The 21,868-nt window shown below is 40.1% G+C and overlaps 1 protein-coding gene and 1 non-coding gene across 2 annotated transcripts; one reads left to right on the top strand and one right to left on the bottom strand.

Annotated features, from left to right (window-relative positions):
• The first annotated feature begins 546 nt into the window (after nt 1-546).
• LOC110985895 (putative ammonium transporter 2) lies at nt 547-21,483 on the top strand. Its single transcript, XM_022247339.2, has 7 exons — nt 547-958; nt 3,213-3,771; nt 7,292-7,363; nt 9,249-9,308; nt 12,161-12,237; nt 17,403-17,638; nt 17,916-21,483. Exons 1-7 carry the CDS (start codon nt 790-792, stop codon nt 19,035-19,037), a joined length of 2,295 nt encoding a protein of 764 aa, XP_022103031.2. The 5' UTR covers nt 547-789; the 3' UTR covers nt 19,038-21,483.
• Trnat-ggu (transfer RNA threonine (anticodon GGU)) lies at nt 16,614-16,686 on the bottom strand. The gene has a single exon. It is a non-coding gene; the product is annotated as a tRNA-Thr (tRNA).
• Nucleotides 21,484-21,868: the final 385 nt, after the last annotated feature.

Below are 21,868 nucleotides of genomic sequence, written 5' to 3'. Positions count from 1 at the left end.
GTAGCTGTTTGAACCCATAAGAATTTTAATTAGATTTTCAATATTTCAATTGCACTTTGAAAAAGTTAGCTCTTTGGGTTATTATTACGACAAATCCAGTTGGAAGTGATCATGACAGGCCATCACTGTAAAAAAAAATGAGGAGGATGACACAGGTTTCTATAATTGCTTCATCTCTCACACTTCAAAAAAAGCTCCATTTCTCAGCTTTTCTTCAACTAGTACAGACGGAACAGGCTTGCGTGCTGTCTTAGGGTGAGGAATCCTTGGTAAGCCTATACATTTACCTGGAAACATAATAAAAAAGAGCCCTCATTCTGATTTTAAGTGTTTTTCCAGTTTTTAATAAGCGAAGAAAATGAGAAAATTCTGAGTTTATAGGTTATAGGTTTATATACATCTTGGTATCAAAGCAACTACCTGCAAACTCAGAAATTACACGGACAAACCAAAAGCAGGTTGATACTGCCTTGTCGTGAGAGTAAGCATTAACCTTTGACCTGCCTCCTCCCCAGCATCATTGTAATTACCTTGCTCGTGAGCTGCCCAGTGGCTATCCAACCACGCAGGTATCGTCGTGCATGTACGTATGGTGCAAACTACGCACGGATACGCATAATGTAACATCACAAAGTAGCTTCACGCATCGGGTGCTATTTTGAACCCACTGCATATTATGATTCAGAATCCTTTACATGGGTATGCGCGTGTGTTTGTTTATTATTTTCAAAACCACATAATGAATGACAGGTAATTCGAGCAGGATATTGTGTATCAGGGCCGCCAAAGATGAGCACGGTTTCGAGTGTTGCCAGCACGATAGCGTCTACCACCGATAATTCTCCATTCAACACAACCTGCCCGGTATATGTCGTCCACAAACATGTGATGCCAAACGACTGGGACGATCCAATCTGGATCCTAACTAGTGCCTTTGTGATATTTACAATGCAATCCGGTAAGAGAATCCCTGCATCTTCTTTCGGTTTTCCCTTTCTCATTATTATTCGGCCTTTGTTCAAACAGATGCGACAGTTTTGTGTTTACATTTACCCGTCTTTTGTAATAAGGCCTCCTGGAAATCGGACTTGCTTTAAGTCCATGTTCTAGTGCGAATCACTTCTATAGAAGATCAATTGGTTTGTACTTGGAGTGTTTTACATGCAAATAGTTTTTACCTTTACTGAGATAGCTTTCGCATCTGTTGCATAATGTACTTATAGATCCCCTACATTGAAATTTATGAGGCAGTTGTTACATTTTGGCGTCATGTTTGCCCGTTTTCTTGGAGTTGAAATATAAATCATGACATATTTTGCAACTAACATGTTTTGTTAGGTACGTTTGTTGTCCTGCATGCAATTTTCTGTGTTTACTGTTTCTTAGAAATTGGCCCTCAGTGTTGTATCAGTATGTTTGGATTGAGCTTGTAGTTTGAAATGTAAGTTTTAATTATTGTATAGCATGCCTGTTAGGGTTTTTGGAAGGTTACTGTGAGATGAAGTAGGGGGGTGATGATTGGTGCGGACCTTAAGGTCGGGTAATGACGTGTCGGGTCAATGAAAAATGGTTTTGGGCTGAACAATTGAAATTCATGTTGTCAACTGTTAATGTTTTCCTTGTTTTGTAGCAGTAACGCACAAGAAACCTGAAAAAAGAGAAATAACGCGTACACTTTGAAACATAACGCATGGTTGTCACTTTAGAAGACAAAAGACACTGGATACAGCCGTTCTGAGACAACATTTGAGTTGATTGTTAGTGAATTGCGTTCAATTTTGATTAATGTTGAGAACATATTCAAGTACAGAAATTAATTTTGAAAGCATCAGGTGTCATATTTGTTGTCATATGTTGTGAAATTGACACACTTATTATACCAGCTCAGAGTAACTGACATTTTTCGTGTGTTCAACGTACAACATGAGCATTTTTCAAAGTGGCGTTCACTCTCGAAATTACGAATGCACCAAATTCGTGTTATTCTGGTGTATGCTGGACTCAGACCCAAAGATAAAATGATTCAGTGAAGTGCAGTGGGATCTGGAATGCTCTGGTTAAAAAGCGCATTGATAGACTTGCGAAAAATTGTATCGCTGGAAGTATATCTCATGCATTACTATTTGTATAAGTGTTCTTTGTAGATAGAATGAGACAAACGGTTTTCCGTGTCTAGTGTAATAGAAGATTTCTTTGTCAACATCGCTTGGGTGTCTGAGCTTCCTTTACTGTCCTGTGCAAAGCAGGTCTTCACCTTAGAGATATGTGGCATTGTAACCACAGTCTTTTTAAAATTTACGTTTTGCGTCGTCCTTACCCCCACTTGTCTAATCCGTAATCAGACCCCTAAGCTTAAAAAGGAATTAGTATCAGTGTTAATTGCGCCAAGTTGTTAGCTTCGTTCCTCATATCCACACCCAACTGTAGAATCGGTCCCAATTACAGTTGGACAATCCTGATGTCAAAGTGTTTCAGTTAAGTCAGCGATTTTAGCTCAACAGTTGGAATCGTCCCAACTACAGTCACTTGCAAAAGTTTAGGACCACCCATACAAAATGCATTAACTTGAAGAAAAACCAAACCTAAACAATCAATCATGCATGGCAATTTTGTTTATTGTCAGTGTGTAACATTAAGAAATGTAACAGGATAATATTTAGTATGCCCTCCTTTTTTTCTGGTTACTTAAACTGGCTTTTTTACCCATACTGCCTTCCATACAAAAAGTCATTTGCCTCTGCAAAAAGAATTATTCAAATGGGTAGGTAGCACCACACTGATATTATGCATCACTGTAAACACAGGTTAAGTTATCATTCATTGAGACAGTGTAATGCAGGCCCAATGAGAGAAATACCCTTAAAATTCCAGGTGGTCTTAAACTTTTGAAAATGACCGTACAGTCGGGACCATTGCCATTGTTGGGGTTTAACACAGATCCTTCCTAGTGTTAATCCTACAGCGCAGCTTGAGCAAAGTACAAGTCGAAGCTTAAAATACAGACATGCAGTTGTTCATTTGGTATCTTTCTTGTCTCAAAAGGGTCGAATGCAAAAAGTCATCACCATCCGTCGCCAGTTGTCGTTTACATTTCTTCACATCCCTCCCCATTTTGTCAGCGGAACTCATACCGTGGGCGGCTTTCAACTCCAGAAGTGGTGGCCGGTGGACAAAGAAATATATATCTAACTTTTTGATTTCGCTTTTGACAGGGTTTGGTTTGCTGGAAAGCGGTACAGCTACGTCCAAGAATGAAGTCAACATTATGGTTAAGAATGCCGTTGATGTTATATTTGGAGGTATCACCTACTGGATGGTGGGGTACGCTTTTAGCTTCGGTGATCAGGAACACGAAAACAAAAATGCCTTCTCAGGATATGGCAACTTCTTTCTGGACGTGGAGGCTGACGACACTGGTATTGGACAGCGTTACTCTCATTTCATCTTCCAATTGGCCTTTGCAACGACGGCCACCACCATCGTGTCCGGAGCCATGGTGGAGCGCACGCGCCTGGAGGCTTACATCATCTTTTCTCTGCTCAACACTCTCATCTCTAGCTTCCCTTCCCACTGGGTGTGGGCCAAAGACGGGTTTTTGTTCAAGATGGGCGTGGTGGACGTTGCTGGGGGTGGACCAGTCCATATTGCCGGCGGGGTGACGGGTCTTGTAGCGACCCTGATGCTTAAACCACGTCACAGAAGGTACAAGACCTCGGATCCGCCTCCCATGGGTTCGCCTACTAACGCCATATTGGGCATGTTTATGCTATGGTAAGTTTTCAAAGATCCCACAAACGCACATGGTTTGGACATATCTAGTAAATACGTCTAATGTTCAAGGTATGTCAATGTCTATGCCGTTTCACAAATTTACATCAAAGACAATGTCTATGACGACAGTGCAAAGGCAGAGGGTGTTGTTTTTCCTCCGTTTTCAAATGGATGACACTTCCTGCTGTGGAAACAATAGAAACCTTTCTTTTGCTTTTGTTACAAGGGACATTTTACCAATCAGTACAGTGATACAAAACCAAAAGAATAAGTGTTTGAAAATTGTCATGGAAACACTACAAATTCAACTAAATAATGAACACTCTACTAAATACTTACAGACACTGCCTCCAGTTTTAACACAGAGAAAGTAAAATATCTATTTTGAGACAAGTGTTGTCGCAAACCAAGGGTGAACTTTCTGCAAACTTTGGCGCCCGTACGAAATGGCGGTCTAGGATTACAGACGAAGGAAAGCTTAATAAAGCAGATTGACCGGTTGACATAATTGAGATGGCATGACTGAGCCTCGAAGCGCTCTTTCCCCCCTCCCCATAAAAGGGGGAAATGGTGTGAAAAGGATTGCCCAAAAATGACATAAAATAATCTAACCTGTACTGAAGAAAAAGGTTGTGGTGACAAGGATAAGAGTTTGTTTGTCTGGTAAGTCGTCGTATGTAAGATTCACCGAAAAGGGCATAGAAAGACAACAAACAATAGATCACGCTTTAAAAAATGGTACGAGCGTTGTTGCTTTCACGTCACAATTTTCTGTCAGACTTACTTGTCTTGTGGAACTGTGTGTTCCTCGTTTAAACATTTGGAAAATATCTGAGCTGTGATACGGAATGAAGAAATAAATTGCGTTGACCTTGTGTGTATGCGGAGAAGCCGTTTTGTTTGCTATCGTATGCAGTCGGCTACCCTCTAAAGATTTATATATGCCAGCCATTTTTACGCACGGTATTGAAAAGGTATTTGGGTATTCACAATGTTATCCCGTCGGGTGCATTCTAGAGAATTTGACACAGGAAGGCAGGCATCTGAACGGGCTATACCATGACAGATATTAAGTGCTAATTCGTGACAGGTGGCATTGCAAGTCGCCTTCCTACAAAATATTTTCATGGAATTGTTGCAGTGTCATGGAATCGCTTTTGCGGGAGTAAACGGAAAGTACGAGCAATACAATGCGTACTCGAATACCAAACTGACATTATGTCAATCACCTGATGAATGTCCTACCAGTCAAAAATGTAATAATGGGTCCCAAACTAGATACAATCAGCTCCTACAACTTAGTGTCCAGGGGCCAGGAGAACAGTTGCAAAAAATGATGGTACTCCACCGTCAACCCGATTTTCGCGCCAATTTAGTTAATCCTTGCGTGCGCCAGTGTCCATCTGTCACCTGGCGAGTTCGTCCTGCATTGCTCGTCGCCAGTTTTACCGGAGGGCATTTTGAGAAAACAATTAGCAGTTGGCACCAAGAGGTACATATTTGGTAATCAATAAGTGAAAGAACACCATCCGAAAGGTCAAATTTTGGACATTTCAGAAGGAGTGGCTTTAAAGGTATAACCGGGAACTTTGCTCAAAATGTGATTTAAAAATGCATTGGCAGTATTGCAATTAAGCGCATACTGATGGTGAACGTTATTTTGGCCTTTACTTGACAATCAAATCGCATAACTTGTGGGGTTGTTAGCGTATACGTAGGCCTATGGAAAGATCATGTGATGACCTTTTGATACACCAAACAATGAATGGCCCAAGCCTTTTATCCATATCTCAATCCATGGTTTTTAATAATTCGTGAGAGCCAACCAGCGCATACATTTTAATTCAATTAACAAAGGCATAAACGTATAACTGTCGGCGTACATTTTCTGTTAACACAAGATGGAAATTTGCCCATAAATGTTCACTACTTTCTGTAAATCTTTTGCTGTCTTCGTTCAGTTGTTTACGTTCCACGTCAAGATAGTGCCAATTTTTGATATTGTTGTTTTAAGCTTAATTGAACGCCATCGCTAATTAGCCAATGCACGCGGCCGTTAGGTCTTCGCTACATACTCGACGTCACTTGCTAGCCACTGCTTATGTAATAGGCCTACAGCATCTCACGGTGGTTCTATGCGCATATGCTGAGCTCAGTGCACCTGTGGTCCATAATCCGTTGGGAAACCATCCCGCTGCGGAACGCCATATAGCTCACAGCAATGTACCCTTTGTATGTAACTCACTTATGCGTGTCACTACATAATCGTACGAAAATTCGTACTTACAATGTCATTCTTGTTCAAGCTGAAATGTGTAGCCAAAAGCAATTTTTTGCAAGCAGAGAACAAGCTTAATCCGTGTTCGGGGAAAGAGAGTCAGAAGTGATACTACATCTGATTTTCTGCAATAACTGCTGTGCCTTCTTGGCAAATTTCAAGCGAATTCTTTGAGGTAAATCAGCACGCTGTATAAGCAAACCATCTCATGAACGTATTAGAAAAATTGGTAACCAGCTCACTGTATAAGCAAACCATCTCATCAACGTATAGGAACGTTGTGGCACAGCAAAATCCAGAAAAGACATTAATTCAGGTTGAAATAAGAATGTCGGCTGTAGATGCTGATTCGGAGGCTGGTTGGACGAGCAGATTTTTTGGCTTTGAACGGCTACTCCGGTAATGGCTTACATTCATGACCTACAATGCATTGATTATGGAAGGTTGTTAGCTTCTTGAGCATATGTATGTAATTCGCTCAAAATGAGGTCTACATCTCATTCTCTGGTGTCCTTCATGCACATTGGAACATTGGTTACACTCAGAATGCACACGATCTACCCAATTCAATTATCCTCTTTCCAAGTCCTGGAGTCATATAAAGAGCTTGTAGGTTTTATTCATTGTGCCAAGTACATGTTATGAGAAGATATTGAGCAAGATTGAATACACTGCACCATGTAGAACGTGACATGATGTGCTTCCATGGCAACTCAAAAGGACATCTTTTAATAGCCATTGATTTTTCTTTCTTCACAAAGGGTCCATCTAACTGTTATACTCGGTAATGTGCCGGATTCGATGGCCATGTTGGTAATAACAAACGGTTGACGGCGCGAACCTTGGACTGTCTCCGGCTGGCATATGAGTTAACTTAAGTGGAAACCTTACTCCGATGCCAGTTTGGCTGATCCAACACAGAGGAGAAATAAATCAAAGAATAACCCGTGGCCGTCGGATTAAAGAGCAAATGAAGTGAATTGTGAAGAAGTTGAATTTGAATCTGGGCTGGGGATGTCAAGCAGAGTAGCAACTATACACGTGCTCAATAAAAGTGCATTCTTCAGCACAACGCACAACATCACAGCTGGGCTGTTTGAATGCTCTTGCTTGGCCATAGCCCGTGGTCGGCAAATGTTTGTGTTTTAAAGACACTGGGCCCAGTTCTTTGAGATGACATCAAGTAAAGACACTGGGTCTCAAAGACTTTGTATTCTGACTTGTTGACTTCTTGGTTCGCAGGTGGGGCTGGTTGGGATTTAATTGTGGAAGTACACAAGGAATAACCAAGGATAAGTGGGCGTTGGCTGCAAGGTAGGTTCACCCCGATCATTCGTTGATTAGTAAGCCTTGAAAAGTTTAAACTGTGCAAGCAGATGAGGTCAAATTACCATTGGCCAACTTAATCCAATGAACGCCCTGAGATTTTCTTTTCGTAAAACGAGAAATCTCATACCATCTCAATGAATCGAATCCATTAAAGTTCTCCGTTGTCCTAGCAACTGTGCGGCCTGCTGTCGTACGCATTTATGGCGTCCTTCTGTCCAAAAATGTTGTCCAGGGTTACGGCAGGCGACGAGGACTCTACAGTTTATTGTAAGCAAAACAACGTTTCGATTACCGGTGCTGGAATGCAGTGGTGTGTCCTCGTGGTATATACGCAGATGGAGTCTTGTGTGCTCTCTGCGCTGCATCTACCGTGCATGTTATGTCCGCGAGGGGGGGGTCAACAGAAGTGGTCGTAAGGAGTGCAAAGGTCAAATGTTCGCCGCAGAAAGCTGGCAACCTGTGGACAAACAATTTGCTAGAGGATGAAAACAGCCAGCAATTATGTCAATTAAGGAATCGCCCCAGCAATTATTTTGTTATCATTTATATGTGGTAATGAAACTAAGACAAGCATTCCTCGAAAGCACCCGTGGCATTGTACTTTGCAAGCCTGACAAAAAGAGAACGCAATGAAGAGATTTTCATAGAAGTGGGAGTAAAAGCACAAATAAATATTGCAGGGCAAGTCGTGGAGTGATCGGGACGGGACTGAAGACCCAATCCATTGTTGAACTGGGCAAGTTTTGAACATTTCGGAGAAGGCAAGGAGACTACTTTTCAACTTTATGTATTACCATTTTCGATTTGTCTCGCCTTTGGCCTCATCTTTCTTGTAATCCTATTATTATCATGATCCAGGTTTGAATAACATCTTCACTTTTGAAACCAACTGTCTGACATCCCATAAAGAATGAACCATTTAGCAAACGTTGAAGGTTACTTTCGAAATCTTTATAATATGTCTTTCAGCTCCCAACTTGAAATGCTGTCTGTATAGTCATCGATTTCTTAATTGAACTAAGTTTCTCCAAAAAAGATAACTCTAGGCGATAAAATTTTATTAGCACACAACGCCACTTGATGCAATAGTCGTACTTATCTACTTGAGTTTTCATGGAGTAGTAAGTTATATCATAGTGACGCGTTGTATTGCGCCGGCATTATAGCTGACTGTCAGCCAATTTTTTGCGGACTGTCTTCCCACTTTCGGGTTGAATGTTCAACAGAATGTGTTGCCGTGAGTCATGCCTTTTGTAATTGTGCGCGCAGCCTTGCATCCGGAGTGCCAACGACAGAATAGATGGGGGATGGATAACACAGTGACACAAATGGCGGGAGAAGCGGTGGGAATCCTCTCTGGCTAGGCGTGTGCTTTGAAAATTAACAGTCCAAGTGTTTGCAAAGGGACGAACTCCCAGGCAAGTAATCAGTTGGTGATCAGTCGACAAATGCCGCGCCAAACTACATCAAAAATGTTGGGTCGATACTCGACACGTTTTAAGGAAATTGGTTTAAAAGAAATTAAATATCTATGTTCATCATCCGCTAGAAAGGGGAGATGGGAGGGAATCGCACAAGCGTATTTGTTGATTTTTGATAGTAGATGTAAATGTGAATTTGGAAAACATTGTGTTTTATTACCATTTTAAAAACTTGTACAACGTCATTAATTCGAATATACAAACGCTTTTTCATTAGGCAGAAAAGTTCAGTATTGAATTATTTTAATTCTAAAAAAAATTATTTGGAGAATATGTGGGATTAAGTTACTCAGTTGGGTGAAGAATTAAAGTGTGTAATAGTTCTTCGATGGTTTCCAGTATTCAGCGTCATTCTGTAATTTAAAACAAACTGACTTCTCATTTTCCAGATCTGCGGTTGCGACAATATGCTCTTCAATGGCTGGAGGAATCGGGGGTATAACCTTGAGGTAGGCTTTATTCGTTTTCTCGTCGTAGATGTTAACAGTGCATAACTTACATGTAGACTTTATTAATTGAGTGTTCTTTTGTAGGGCAACTTTTCTGTACAGTTCCATGGTTTCGCTTCTGCCTTTTCTTATTCTTGTATAGAATAGGCCTATCATAGTCAATAACAAGAACTGTAACCCTGGTCAGTACAAAATAACTAGTTCGATTTGTTGTATACGGGCAATATATTGGAAAAATTTCATTGGTAGCCTATAGTCATTTAATTGTAGTACCGAAATATGTATCGATTCAAACCAGCCAGACGAGTGCGACCAGCTCGGTGGGCGAGTGCATGGTGAGACATCTGTAGTAATAAACAGTGGGTTGTGAGTTCGAGTCCCATCCGAACAAGCATGTGATACAAGCTCTCGCACAGAACTGAGCGTACCGTGCATAATGAACGTGCAGGGCAGTAAGGTTTTAAATTCAATAATTATATTGACAGGATAAAAACTTGTCTTTTGGACAATGGGCAAGCTCTTGTTGTTATGCAGACATTCGGGCAATACAAGTTTTATCGTGCCAATATGACTTTTGCTGGGAGTGCTATGCCAAAAATTTTACATGAGCATGGCGCTGGGTGATTTGAACCATCAGACCTGATCAGGTGATTTAAAGCGCGCCAACAGATTTAATATATTTTTTTCAAAACCACTTCAAAGCCAAATTGAATTGTGTAGCACGTGACTTGGCACGCATGTTTACTCCATATTTGGGCCTTTAGGTTTTTTTTCCTAAATAGTGTTTACAACCTTCTTAAGTTTAAGAGGCAATGCTCAATGGGAAAGACATCAATAATTATTCCTTCTTGGAATACGAGTATGAATGACATATGAAATGTGCGTCATCAATTATGTAGAACACATGGGTTATGTAAGAAGACAGGGGTGTCACTTACGTATAAGTGGAGGCGGATGATCGTTTCTCAACATAAGCGTTAGTGAAAAAAATGGAAAGAAACGATTGGAAGTGGCATTGTATACTTATGTAAAACGGAGGTGATAGGCCTATTCCACCGTTTCATGGTGATCATGCAGCCGCAGCTTGAGGCCCCTGGCAGTAACATTACTATCAGAGCGTCGCCAAAAAGCCTTCAAGAAAGCAATGAAGGAGCAGTAGACGTGAGAAGAAAGCTTCAGATTGCTAATGCGTGGTGAAAAAAAAAATCCGCGTCATCTGGTAGGTTCTTAGCTACGGAGGGTTTTCCAAGCCACTTGGTCGTATTGAAAGAATGCAGGGCCAGTCAGGTGTTACCAAGGCTATTTCTAATTTGCATAGTATACTACTCACGGTAGTCAACTTCATAGGATTTTTCGTTTATTCAGTTGTGATTAAGCCTGCATGGTTGGGCTCCCTTGTGGTGAGCGTGAATCATATTGTTTTTTCTTGGCCGTGTATTGAGTTCAATTGTCACCAGGGCATTCAAATCTTGCAGCGGTCAAGGTCGAGTGACTTTCTCACTTCCGGCCCGGTGCACTGCATCATTGGGATTTATTGGTTGGGGCGATTTTCCTGTCAGGGTTACTTTGTTACCTCGCATTTCTTTGCCGTGGTAACCATGCTTACGTCTTGGTTAATGGGCCACGAATTGCCAACTAAATGAATTGAAATGGGCAAGATATTCTAAATTATCGAAGTAGTTTAAGGATAATGGGAATTGCTGCCTTATCTTCCAAGAATTACCACGACCTGTTTTGGATTTGGAAATCCTATCAGTCGGGTGTAAAAATTACTTCATAATATGGCGCGCATAAGTGACATTTATTTAAGTTAAAGCTATTTCTTTTGATTACTTCAAGATATCTTGAAATAGATTAATGAAGATATCAGTAATCGTTTAAGAAATATCTTGAAATCCATTTGAAGATATCTCAAATTCATTTTTGGATATCTTGAAATCCATTTGAAGATATTTCAAATTTATTTGGAGATATCTTGAAATGGATGTACAGATATCTGAAAACTGTTTTAAGATATCTGACAAAAGGCTTTCAATATCTGACAAAAGGCTTTCAAGATATCCTGGGATCGAATTACAGATATCTGGAAATCCATTTCGAGATATCTCTAAATTGCTTTCATGATATCTGGAAAATGAGTCAGTTCAGTGCTATGCCAGGTCTTTTGGGAACGAAGCAGGATTGGCTGCGAAGCATGACAGCTGTTATTGGGCAAATATTGAGCACTCGTATTTTTTTATTCTGGAATGACCTCGGAAGCACTTCGTTTCGGTTATGCGCTATCGGTTTATGATTGGAGATATCTCGAACTGATTTAGAGATATCTTGAAAACGATTTGAAGATATCTTAAAATGCATTTAAAGATATCTTGAAATAAATTTCGAGATTTCTTAAAACCATTTGGAGATATCTTGAATATGAGTTCAAGACATCTCGAAATTGATTTTCAGATATCTTGGAATCAATGAAAATACATCTGAAAAGCCTTAATCAAAGGCTTTCAGTGTCGTGAGTCTTTCAAGATATCTTGAAATAATTAGAGATATCTTGAAATAAATCAAGATATCTTGAAATAATCAAAAGAGGCCGCTTTAAACTGAATAAATGTCACTTATGCGCCTCAAATTATGATATTATTTGTATTCTTGTTTGAGTTTAGAAACTGAGTAAAAAATATTTCAACAAAAACAGAAATCAGAAGATTCAAACCTAGTTTAAAATTTGTTTAAGATGCAAAAATATCTGTGAGCCAAACATTCAACTTATTACCCATACAAGTCTTTTGATTATCATCACTCGAATATCTGACGGCTGAAATAATTCTGTTTGCTTTTCATAATGATCGTTACAGTTACTTGACGAAACGAAGAAAGTTCGATATTGGGTACTTGATTGACGGAGTGTTGGGCGCGTTAGTATCAATCACAGGTAAGAAATTCTACGATCGTATAGGCCTTTTATGTAATAGCTGAAATAGCCCTATTGCTTTGTGGCATATAACTTTATACACTGAAACACATTTGTCCTCCCAAGAGATGCGCCAACGTCACATACTTGAAATGAAAAGCAGTTACAGTTTTAGAAGTGGGAGGAAAACCCCAGAGGAATATTCTGGGTAAAACCCACGGAATCAGGAAGGGACTGAAAACCCAATCCACATGTGGACCGAGTAAGGAATCGAAGGGCCAGGAATTGCAGAGGTGGAAGGCGAGGAAAGAACCACTACGCATTCCCGATTCCTTATATAATTTTACCATAGCATTCGAAATTTATATCCGGTTTTCTGAAATATGCGAAAATGCACATACAGGTTCACCTGTTAGCTTTAGGGAGCGTTCTTCACATTTACAATACAAGTGAGGGTGATGTGGTTATGACGTCACTTTGTGCATATTCATGCTACAGTTTAAGGGTTTTAATACTTATGAACCCGAAATACAGCTCATCAAAGCCCTGACATGGGCAAAGTTTGTTCAGTGACTGTCGAGTACTAAATCAATAATGAAAGCGAAAAACTGAAGCAGTTTTTATATTGAGCTCTTGCCTGGGATGACATTTCGGTATGCTCATAATACGGAAATGTATGCTTAAGATAATGCAGAAAAAGCTACGAAACAAAGTGGAAACCAAGATAAAGGTGAATTTTAAAATAATGTATTCAAAAAATTTTAACCACACCGTGACTGCAAAAACTGTTGGCAAATGAACATTTTTAAACACTTTTTGTTGGAGTATCAATGGATAGTTTTGAGTAACTGAACCTTGACATTTTGCAATAGGTCACATTATGTTTAGACTGTTAACATTTTTACAGGGCACAAGATTGTGTTGAATTGCTTAATACAGTACGTATGCCTTTAAATTACAGATACGAATGATATGAAAGCAAAGAAATTCAAAATGCGGGAACCCTCTCTTTAAAATTATTTCGATACAGTTCATGGCTTTAATCATCCCCGAGAACAATGTTATGGTTTACTGTTTTCGACCGGTACCCTAGATGAGCAAATATCGCAATTGTCATAGGTGGATGTCAGAAACCGTTCGATCCAAACTGCGTTTGAAAAAAGAGGGAATGGTGGTAATAAGAAGGAAAAGTTTTATTAAAATTGATAATGGAAATCTAAATGTATCTGAAATGTAATGTTAAACACCGTTTCCGATGGACTTGAATGCAAACACTGGTGATTCAATTAAATAACTACATGTTCCACAAATCTGCCGCTTCTACCTAGTTCCGTGTCGATAATTACATGAACCATGGACTCTCATACCCTCTACTCAGAAATCAGCCCTCCTTAGACTTCGAATTTTTGTCTCATCAACTCGGATCGCGACTCACAAATTAAATTACCGTCACGTATGGACCATGCGGTGACTGCTTCGCGACGTTTAGTTTGGAAATTTCTAATGCACGATGGCACTCTCCGAGAATTTTTTAGCCATAGGTATTGAACACGTTTCATGCAGAATTACCATTTTGTGCCGTGTGCAGTAAATTTTTAACGTAAGGTTGACAACACCCATCCGAAAAGAACGAACAAAGAAATATTGCTGGATAAAGAACATATTCAGCCTACATCAGCATCAACTGAGAACGAAAAAAAGAGGTGCAGTTTTAATGCTTTCAATACTGTCGGAATTGCAAAAACTAAATCAACACTTTAATTCAGCCAGTGATGATGAATGTTAGATGAAAGCTGTGGCCTTCAAAACTATTGAAAGCAGATACAAACCGGCGATAATGGCGTAGTAAATAACATCGTCTTCACTGAAGCACATCCCATCAAGCGGGCAAATTCTGGCCTTTGTATCAAAGTAGGATGCATGACCAGCCATGCGCGACAATGAGCGTGTTACCTTGAGCAGAATACCCTGAATATTCTATCGGGGACCAAATATCCCAGAATAAACGTGCAAGTATATACATTCAGGGAAAGTGGACACAATTCTGGTGTGCAATCAAAGTGATCTTACGGGGCCACCCGTTTGATCGTCATTATTCACTGAAAATGTCAACGCCCTCTACATTTTGTCAACGCCCTCTACACTCGGGTCGAAGAGAATCAGCGTACGTCTGTTGAACGCGGACGTGTATAATAAAATCTGGTCTCGCAATGCCCTTAATCAGCTTATAGAGTCATTGAATCCACTCGCAGCCATTTTACCGAGCCGAATACAAAGCTTTCCAGGTAATGCCCGCCTTTGTTCTTCCTGACGTCAATAGTAGGGAGCCAACCCACGCCTTTGTATTCGGCTCGGTAAAATGGCCGCTGGTTGGCTTCTTTTTCATACAAAGGCGTTGCAAGTCCAGGTTTTTTTTATATACGTCCGTGCTGTTGAAGGGCATTTATTGCATCATTTATTAGGACGTCCTCCCACTTGATCAAGTAGCGATCAATACCGCCACCTCAGATGGCAGGCGAATCAGCGGGTAAGAATCAAAACGAAACAATTTGTCCGCCGATTTTTATCCACTTTACCAATACCTTCAGAACGCTTTGAGAGTTTGGAATAAAAAGTCCTCAAGCGATAGCACAATCATCAACTAGTAAAAAGAAAACTCATTTTGACATCTGATGTCGCTGAATAAAACTACCATCCTCCAAAAACAATAGCGCACCAAGATGGTCAGTTCGGGTACGGTCCAATGTTAAATTTAAAAACGCTTTTTTCTCTCTGAGAATAAATTGTTACCAATATAGCGCGTACTGTTCCCATAACGGTTCTGTCACGAGAGAAAACATGATGATAAATTGTTTACTGCACAGTTTTCAGTTTGGTAAACATGGCCACCTGTTCTGTGTCTGAAATAATGCCTGGACTTACACAGGGGCGAACATTGCTGGTGTGTTTTGACATGGGATGTTTACTTTCTGTTCCATTAAAATGTCGACGCGCCAATCAACATACAGGTGTACAGAAACCACGATAAAGCCGGCTTCACTTTGTTATCGGGGGAGTTGATTCAGTCATCGATCAAGATTTATCGCTACTTTCCTCCATACATCCTACAACTTCCTGTCGTCATTGATAGTGTTCACGATATGGCCTATAAAATGGCCTATAAATGCATGGATTTTCACAAGAACGCAGATTAGAAAAATTGATTATTTTTCGCATTATTTGCATACTTTCGAATAGTCGTTGGGTTTAGGAGAGAACAGTCGATATGGGCGTTCTCTATCCCGATTGCTACTTGATTGTAGCACTCATTAACACGTTTTTAAATTTGATTAGATAATATTTACAATAATTACATAATTTAGGTCTGTTACTTTCAAATACTGTTACTTTCTAAATATTTTTGATATTAGATTAATTGAGACGGATTGCTGAAAATTAAGATATCTGTCCAGTGAAAATGTTTTTCTACCAAGCTTAGATTTCGGTTGAAACCTTCATGTCGTTGGTTGCATTCCCAAGTTGAATAACAGATTGATGATGGGGGTGTTAGATTAAGACGTCTATGCACGAATTAGTAAATGGGTGTGAGGTTGAATCTCACACCCGAGTAATGCCATGTTTGTTTCGAGGAAGTGTTGTAGTTGCACGGCTGCTATTTAATATTTTATCGAAAAAAATCTCAATTTTTCTCAGCTCTGACACAAACGGAGCCCGATATTTAGGCATTCACCAAAGGAGTAGGCAGCGTCGTGATGAGGTTTAGTATAGAAACTCGACAAACACAAAATCAACAAGACCACGTTTTCAATACCTGTGAAGGAAGTCAAAATTTCATGAAAGATTAATTTGTCTTTTCACATACGAAAAATTTATAACGATACTGCTGAAACTGTACAGGGTGTTCTAAAATTGCAACCGAAAACTAACATTTATTTTCTGCCAAAATAATTGTTAGAAATTGATGTTTGGAATATCCGATAGTGTTTTCTAGCAACATTTCATTTTCAAGTGCACGATGCATTGCGGAGGTATTTCAGTGGGAGACTTAGGAAAGCTTCGTGGCGACAAACATACCGACCTTTTACCAGTCCTGAGCATGCGCGCGTTGTTCAGAGCATGCGTGCATAATTCTGAGCACGCGCAATACCTTGAAAAAGGACCGGTATGTCTTCTGCCACCTGCGTCTCAAAGTCTCGCATTGCGTAACACCACTCATTTATTGATGTGCCCAACTTTAAACAGATTATCTTGCAAGTTTATGTAATTAGGAATTTACATTCTAAATTATAACATAACTGTTTTGGTGGTCTTCTCCTTTGGAATTTCCCTCGAATTCTTGAAACTTGAAACAAATCAAATAAGGAAGCTGACTAGGTGCTTATGATGAACAAAGAAATTGACTGGAGTGGGATTTGAACCCGCGGCCTCTGAAATACCGTACCAGTGCTCTACCAACTGAGCTATCCAGCCCTATCTTGGTGGCTCTTCCCATTTGTCAATATCTCTGTTTGGAGGGGTGCTAGCCAGAAGCCATTAAACCTGAAACACCATGTAGCCAGGGATCACACCCCAATTAAACGATACAACCTGTGAAGTGATGAACAGAAATCACTTATAGAGAATTCTAACCTTGACAAAATTGATACATGTTTCAGAAGGCATGGCTGTGTAATTAATTATGCAGTTTCAAAGTTTAATGGATTTGTCTCAGAGCAAAAAATTGTGTGCAAGTTACCTCAATAGTCAAATTGTCACAAGGTGCTGATTTACCTCTGTAACATGCATAAACCACTTTGAAGCATTTTAGGATACTGTTTGTTTATTGATGGAGAATACAAGGGGTTTTAACAGAACAAAACAGAACTCTTTTCAGGTCAGTTTGCTTATTCTGCAGGCTTTTCCAGTTATCTTATGTGTTACGGGGTGGTAAATGGTTTTCATTGGACAGAACAAAACAGCAGTTGCCTCGGGTAATCGGAATTTTCAGTTTGATACCAAAAAAACAATGTTGACAATTATTTGGGGAGAAAATAAATGTTAGTTTTGGGTAGCGTTTTTTGTACATCCTGTATTATAACTTATGCAGGTGTATATACTCAATGTAACTCGGAGGGAGTTGGTGAGATAACCATTAATTTGTTTACGTTTTGTGAGGGTAAAATTGACTTGGTTTTTCCCTTAACCAGCTATGTGCACACTGTGCCCTCCCAAGTTCTCCTTGGTCATTGGTCTGATAGGAGGATGTATTGCCTGTGGGGGCGTGGAGCTGCTCAACAAACTGAAGATTGACGATCCAGTGGGCGTGGTCCCCGTCCACTTCTTCTGCGGTGCATGGAGTCTCGTCGCCGCAGGACTCTTTGTGAAACACGACAGCATTGAGGAGACCAACAACGGGACAATCCAACATGACGGACTCTTCATGGTAAGAATTGGACCGTCATCAATCCTGTATACCAAAACTTAGAGAAAGACTCTTTAAGGGGGAAAGAGCCGCATACCCCACCCACGTTCCGAACTACATTGAATATCCACGATTAAGTCGGAAGGCCAAAAGTGACTTGAGTCGATTTGAATTGTGGTAACCGAAACATGGAAACGCCTATAAATGTATTTAAGTGTGGACAAGAAGTACTCGTGAGATTATAGTGGTTTGTGATGTGGTTGTGAATTTTACGGTTTGATTTTTTCTTAACTGTCAGGGTGGAGGACCGGCCTTGTTGGGTATTCAGCTTTTGACCGTCGTTTGCATCACAGCTTGGTGTGGTATCATCGCCTGTATTATACTAAAGATCATATCCCTTACAATCGGCCTGAGGTTTCCCTTTCATGAGGAGCTTCTGGGTGCTGACATGGTAGAGCACTCCATCGGTCCGCGCAAATACGATAAGATCAAGAAACGTTTGACAGATTCGGCCAGATACAGGCGCTTCGAGCAGCCCCGTCGGCGGATTCACTCCTCCATGCGGCAGGCTGAAGATTTCCTGAGCATGCGCGACACCAGCGTGGAGACTAGTTACGATGACGTCATCAGACGCTTTCAGGACCGGGAATGTGACGACCGGAACCGGTCTGGTGCGCGAAAGTTGCGCTTTAACCCCGCCAGGGGGGACGCTGTGTTCACCATCAGTAATGGGAATTCTCATGCAACAGTCATCGAGGAGGAATATCCGAACGGTGACGTCACTGCTCCAGATGGGGTGGACGCAGGACCGACTAACAAGGATGAAAACGATAATAGCGTCTCAAACAAAAAGCGACGAATCAGTACCCAGTTGATACGAGGCGCCTTTAGACGCAGGAAAAAGGTGCTGCCAAAATGGCAGCGAAAACTTGGCATCGAGAACGTAGCCTACATAGACAATGAACGAGCTATGAAGATGAAAACAAGGAAAGCGCGGGACGTTCAGTTTGCGGCCGAGACAAGTCATGAGATTGGCGAGGAAGTTGCAGAAAACGGTTCTGTGGTCGTTACGTCACGTGACGACTTGCGCAGTAGTCCATGTAGTGTTAGTGTTCAGGCAGGCCCATCATCAACTCGCATTGTTATGGTCGATAAGAGCACCCAGACACACCCAGTTGCCGATATGTGCTCAACGTTCGTTCAAACAAGTGCAGAGGACATTTTCCTGCGCAGTATCGGTATCGATGCTGACTGCAGCTCCATAGAGATGGAAGTTAGCTTCGATATGGATGACAAGATAGATACTGATGCTACGCAACACCCAAGGCAGAAGAGTTTTGCTATCGAAGAGAGTGGAAATGGAATGAAAGATGCTTTTATAAGTCGAAAAGCCAATTCACGAATTGAATATTTAGTTTGAGGAAAGAACACTGCCGGAACTGTACCTCCAAACGACAGCTGCGTAATTTTTTTCTAATGCAATGTTTGCTTTCTTAACACGTTATAACAGTTGCAAGCAGTTATATTAACTAACTGCAAAGCATAATGTCTACTTGGTAAATGATTGTAGAGGGCGTTGTAGGCTATGAAGATGTTGGCTGGTAAGCGGTCGATTAGGCACGACATATCGCGCGCATACCAAGATGTCAAAATGAGCACCTGCACTTCAAGCAGTTATAGGCCTACTGCGCTAAATTATCCGTAGATCGTTTCATTCGATCCATTTATATTCTCATGATACAGATGCGACCACACTATTCTCTCGACCTTGAGAAGGGGCGGTGTTTTAAGAAGTAGTGCAGACCCTAATCACAAGGGAGGCATGTTTGATCATGTTCCCTGAATCTCGTTCAATATAATCTGTCAAATGTAGTGGTGCCGGACTATGTTGGGTTCCATGCGCCACTGCCATTTTCAAATTCTGCTTAGAACGTATAGATATCACAAATTTATATAGTTCATGTAATTAATCTGTAATGAAAGTTTTCGTTGGTTTCATTTTGTTCTTGGGTTCCCAAAAAGAGTTAACCTCGCTTTCAATTAAATATGGCCGACTTGCAAATGAGGTCAATTACTTTTACGTCTTAACAAGAAAAATACTAAAGTTTCCCAGTGCTTACAAAAATTATCCCCACTTCCTTTGTATATTTGTATATTTTCAGCGTAACAAAATAAGTTATGACGCTTCGCTTTGGGCCTGTGGGCATCTGAAACCCCTTTTCTTGATAGTACGGTTTTCGCAAATATTTCCCCCACCGTGCATGTATCTACCAATGGATAAGACGTCCTTTTCTTTTTAAATTATATTGATAAGACCAAATGCCTTAAAATTAGCAAACCTGCAACTATACTTATAGTTGGAGAACGCTTTTACACATTATTTTGGTTTAATTTTCATCAGTGAAGCAAAATGTATTTTTACAGGTGACTGGAAAGTACAACTTTCCAACATCATGCTAAAAGCCTATTATTGTCATTTTTAAAGGTGTATTGGCTTTGAACTATTATTTAAAGAATTGTGCTGTAATTCATTTCAGCCATAACCCCTCACCGTAAAGAGACTACGATGGATGTCTCAAGGCACCATGTAGAGTTGACTTTAGTGAAAAATCTTCTGCCCCAAAAAAGAAATAGCGTCACCAGTGACACGTATGAAAGGAAGGTAATCCCAAAATAATAGTGAGCCTGAAGCTAAACCTTCATCCTGTTACTAAACTGATGTGTAATTTCGCCCATTATCTGTTCAGTTAAGATTCGGTTAAAATCTATGACATTAATTAATTGGAAATTATAATATTCTTTGCTGAAATGGATCTTTCTAGGACAACTAACACTTCCTTTTAATATCAGCGCATATTTTTGTGTTTTAGTCGTGAAAGAACACACAAAAGCAAGACCTCGATGTCCTATCTAAAGTGACAGGATGTCAGCCAGCATCTAAGTGGAAATAGATACATATTTCCAATTCAGCATGACCCATCTTGGAGTTTCTGACTAATAATTTCCAATAGATACGCGATAAAATCTTCTTCAGCACAACAAATTTTCCTCTGCAAGTAACACTAAACTGTCTTGTAATCATATCGTTCGATAAACAAGCTAAATTAATTTTTAAAAGGTGGTGTAGGGCCTGTATAGAGTTTATTAGATCTCACTCTACTCAGTAATATGTGCATTGTTCCAAAAGTAATTAAATTTGAAATATTATCCTTAACAGATTCGGGGAATTTATTCGTTACCAAATTGATTAGCTCGAGGTAAAAGTAGCGGGAACTTTCTTAAAATGAACTCCATATTTTAAATTTGTAATAAAACCTACAGAAATTTTGGTTTACCATTCCTTGAAATTTGTAACTGGGTAACGGTATTACTTTTGATGGACTTAAGAAAAAATCTTAGCTCTCGGCTCTTTCAGTATTAAAATACCACCAACGGGGGGGCCAAACAATTTGAGGGGTGGCGAGTCCTTTAATGCACAAGGCTTCAAGTTCATGTTAGTAAGACTATTTGCTTCGCAAATATTTCCCTAGTATTCAAAGACACTTCTTGAAATTTTAAGGCGTGAAATGTGCGAAAGTAGTATTTTCATTTTACACGTTTTCTAGTGCAATCTGGCACATGAAGAAAGTGTCGTTTTTTCTGGGAAGGAGCAAAACAAGCAATTATATCACTATATCACAAGAATATATAGTATTCACCAGGCCTATATAAAATATTTTATTACCACAGAAACTATTATGCATATTTGTACTGCGTAGTCCGAATTTTTGCATGGCGAATAATAATGCTTGCTTGTAACTACTGTAAATAGTATGGGAAAGTTGTATTAACTATCGTATTTGCAATAACACTTATTTTCACCTTAAGCAGGAGGCCACTGCGTTTCTGATCGTCCTTTAACTTTACGTTCAAGCAGTTTCGTTCACTGAGCAATTTAGGCAGACAGTTTTACTACGGAGAACATAGCAAACAAAATGTTCATGCTTGGGTCCAGGTGTCCAAGAGATCAAAAACAGAATTCCATGACACTGAACTTGTCGGTGGTCCAATTTCCGCTAAATCAAGAAGTGCTTCCCCATTGTACTTTCAGTATTTGAGAGTGCTTTTATACTTCTTGGTGGGCTTTCTGTAGATTGATTCCCGGCACAACCAACTAGGTGAAAGAGATCGTTTTTGTCACTTTAGGGGATCCATTTGAGGGATCCATCCGTACTCTGTTTCCTTTTCGTATTGGGATTTTTCGTGTTAGGT

Source organism: Acanthaster planci, linkage group LG05 (genome assembly GCF_054643075.1).
Source record: "Acanthaster planci isolate LZ-2023a linkage group LG05, COTS_SCS, whole genome shotgun sequence".
Taxonomy (NCBI): Eukaryota; Metazoa; Echinodermata; class Asteroidea; order Valvatida; family Acanthasteridae; genus Acanthaster; species Acanthaster planci.
Note: the sequence above shows the minus strand (reverse complement) of the source record. Positions and strands in the feature narration are given on the sequence as shown.

Coding starts and splice junctions, on each gene's coding strand:
- LOC110985895 (XM_022247339.2), top strand. CDS start 790: ATGAGCACGGTTTCGAGTGTTGCCAGCACGATAGCGTCTACCACCGAT. Junction 12,238..17,402: donor CGCGTTAGTATCAATCACAG/GTAAGAAATTCT, acceptor TCCCTTAACCAG/CTATGTGCACACTGTGCCCT. Junction 17,639..17,915: donor AACATGACGGACTCTTCATG/GTAAGAATTGGA, acceptor CTTAACTGTCAG/GGTGGAGGACCGGCCTTGTT.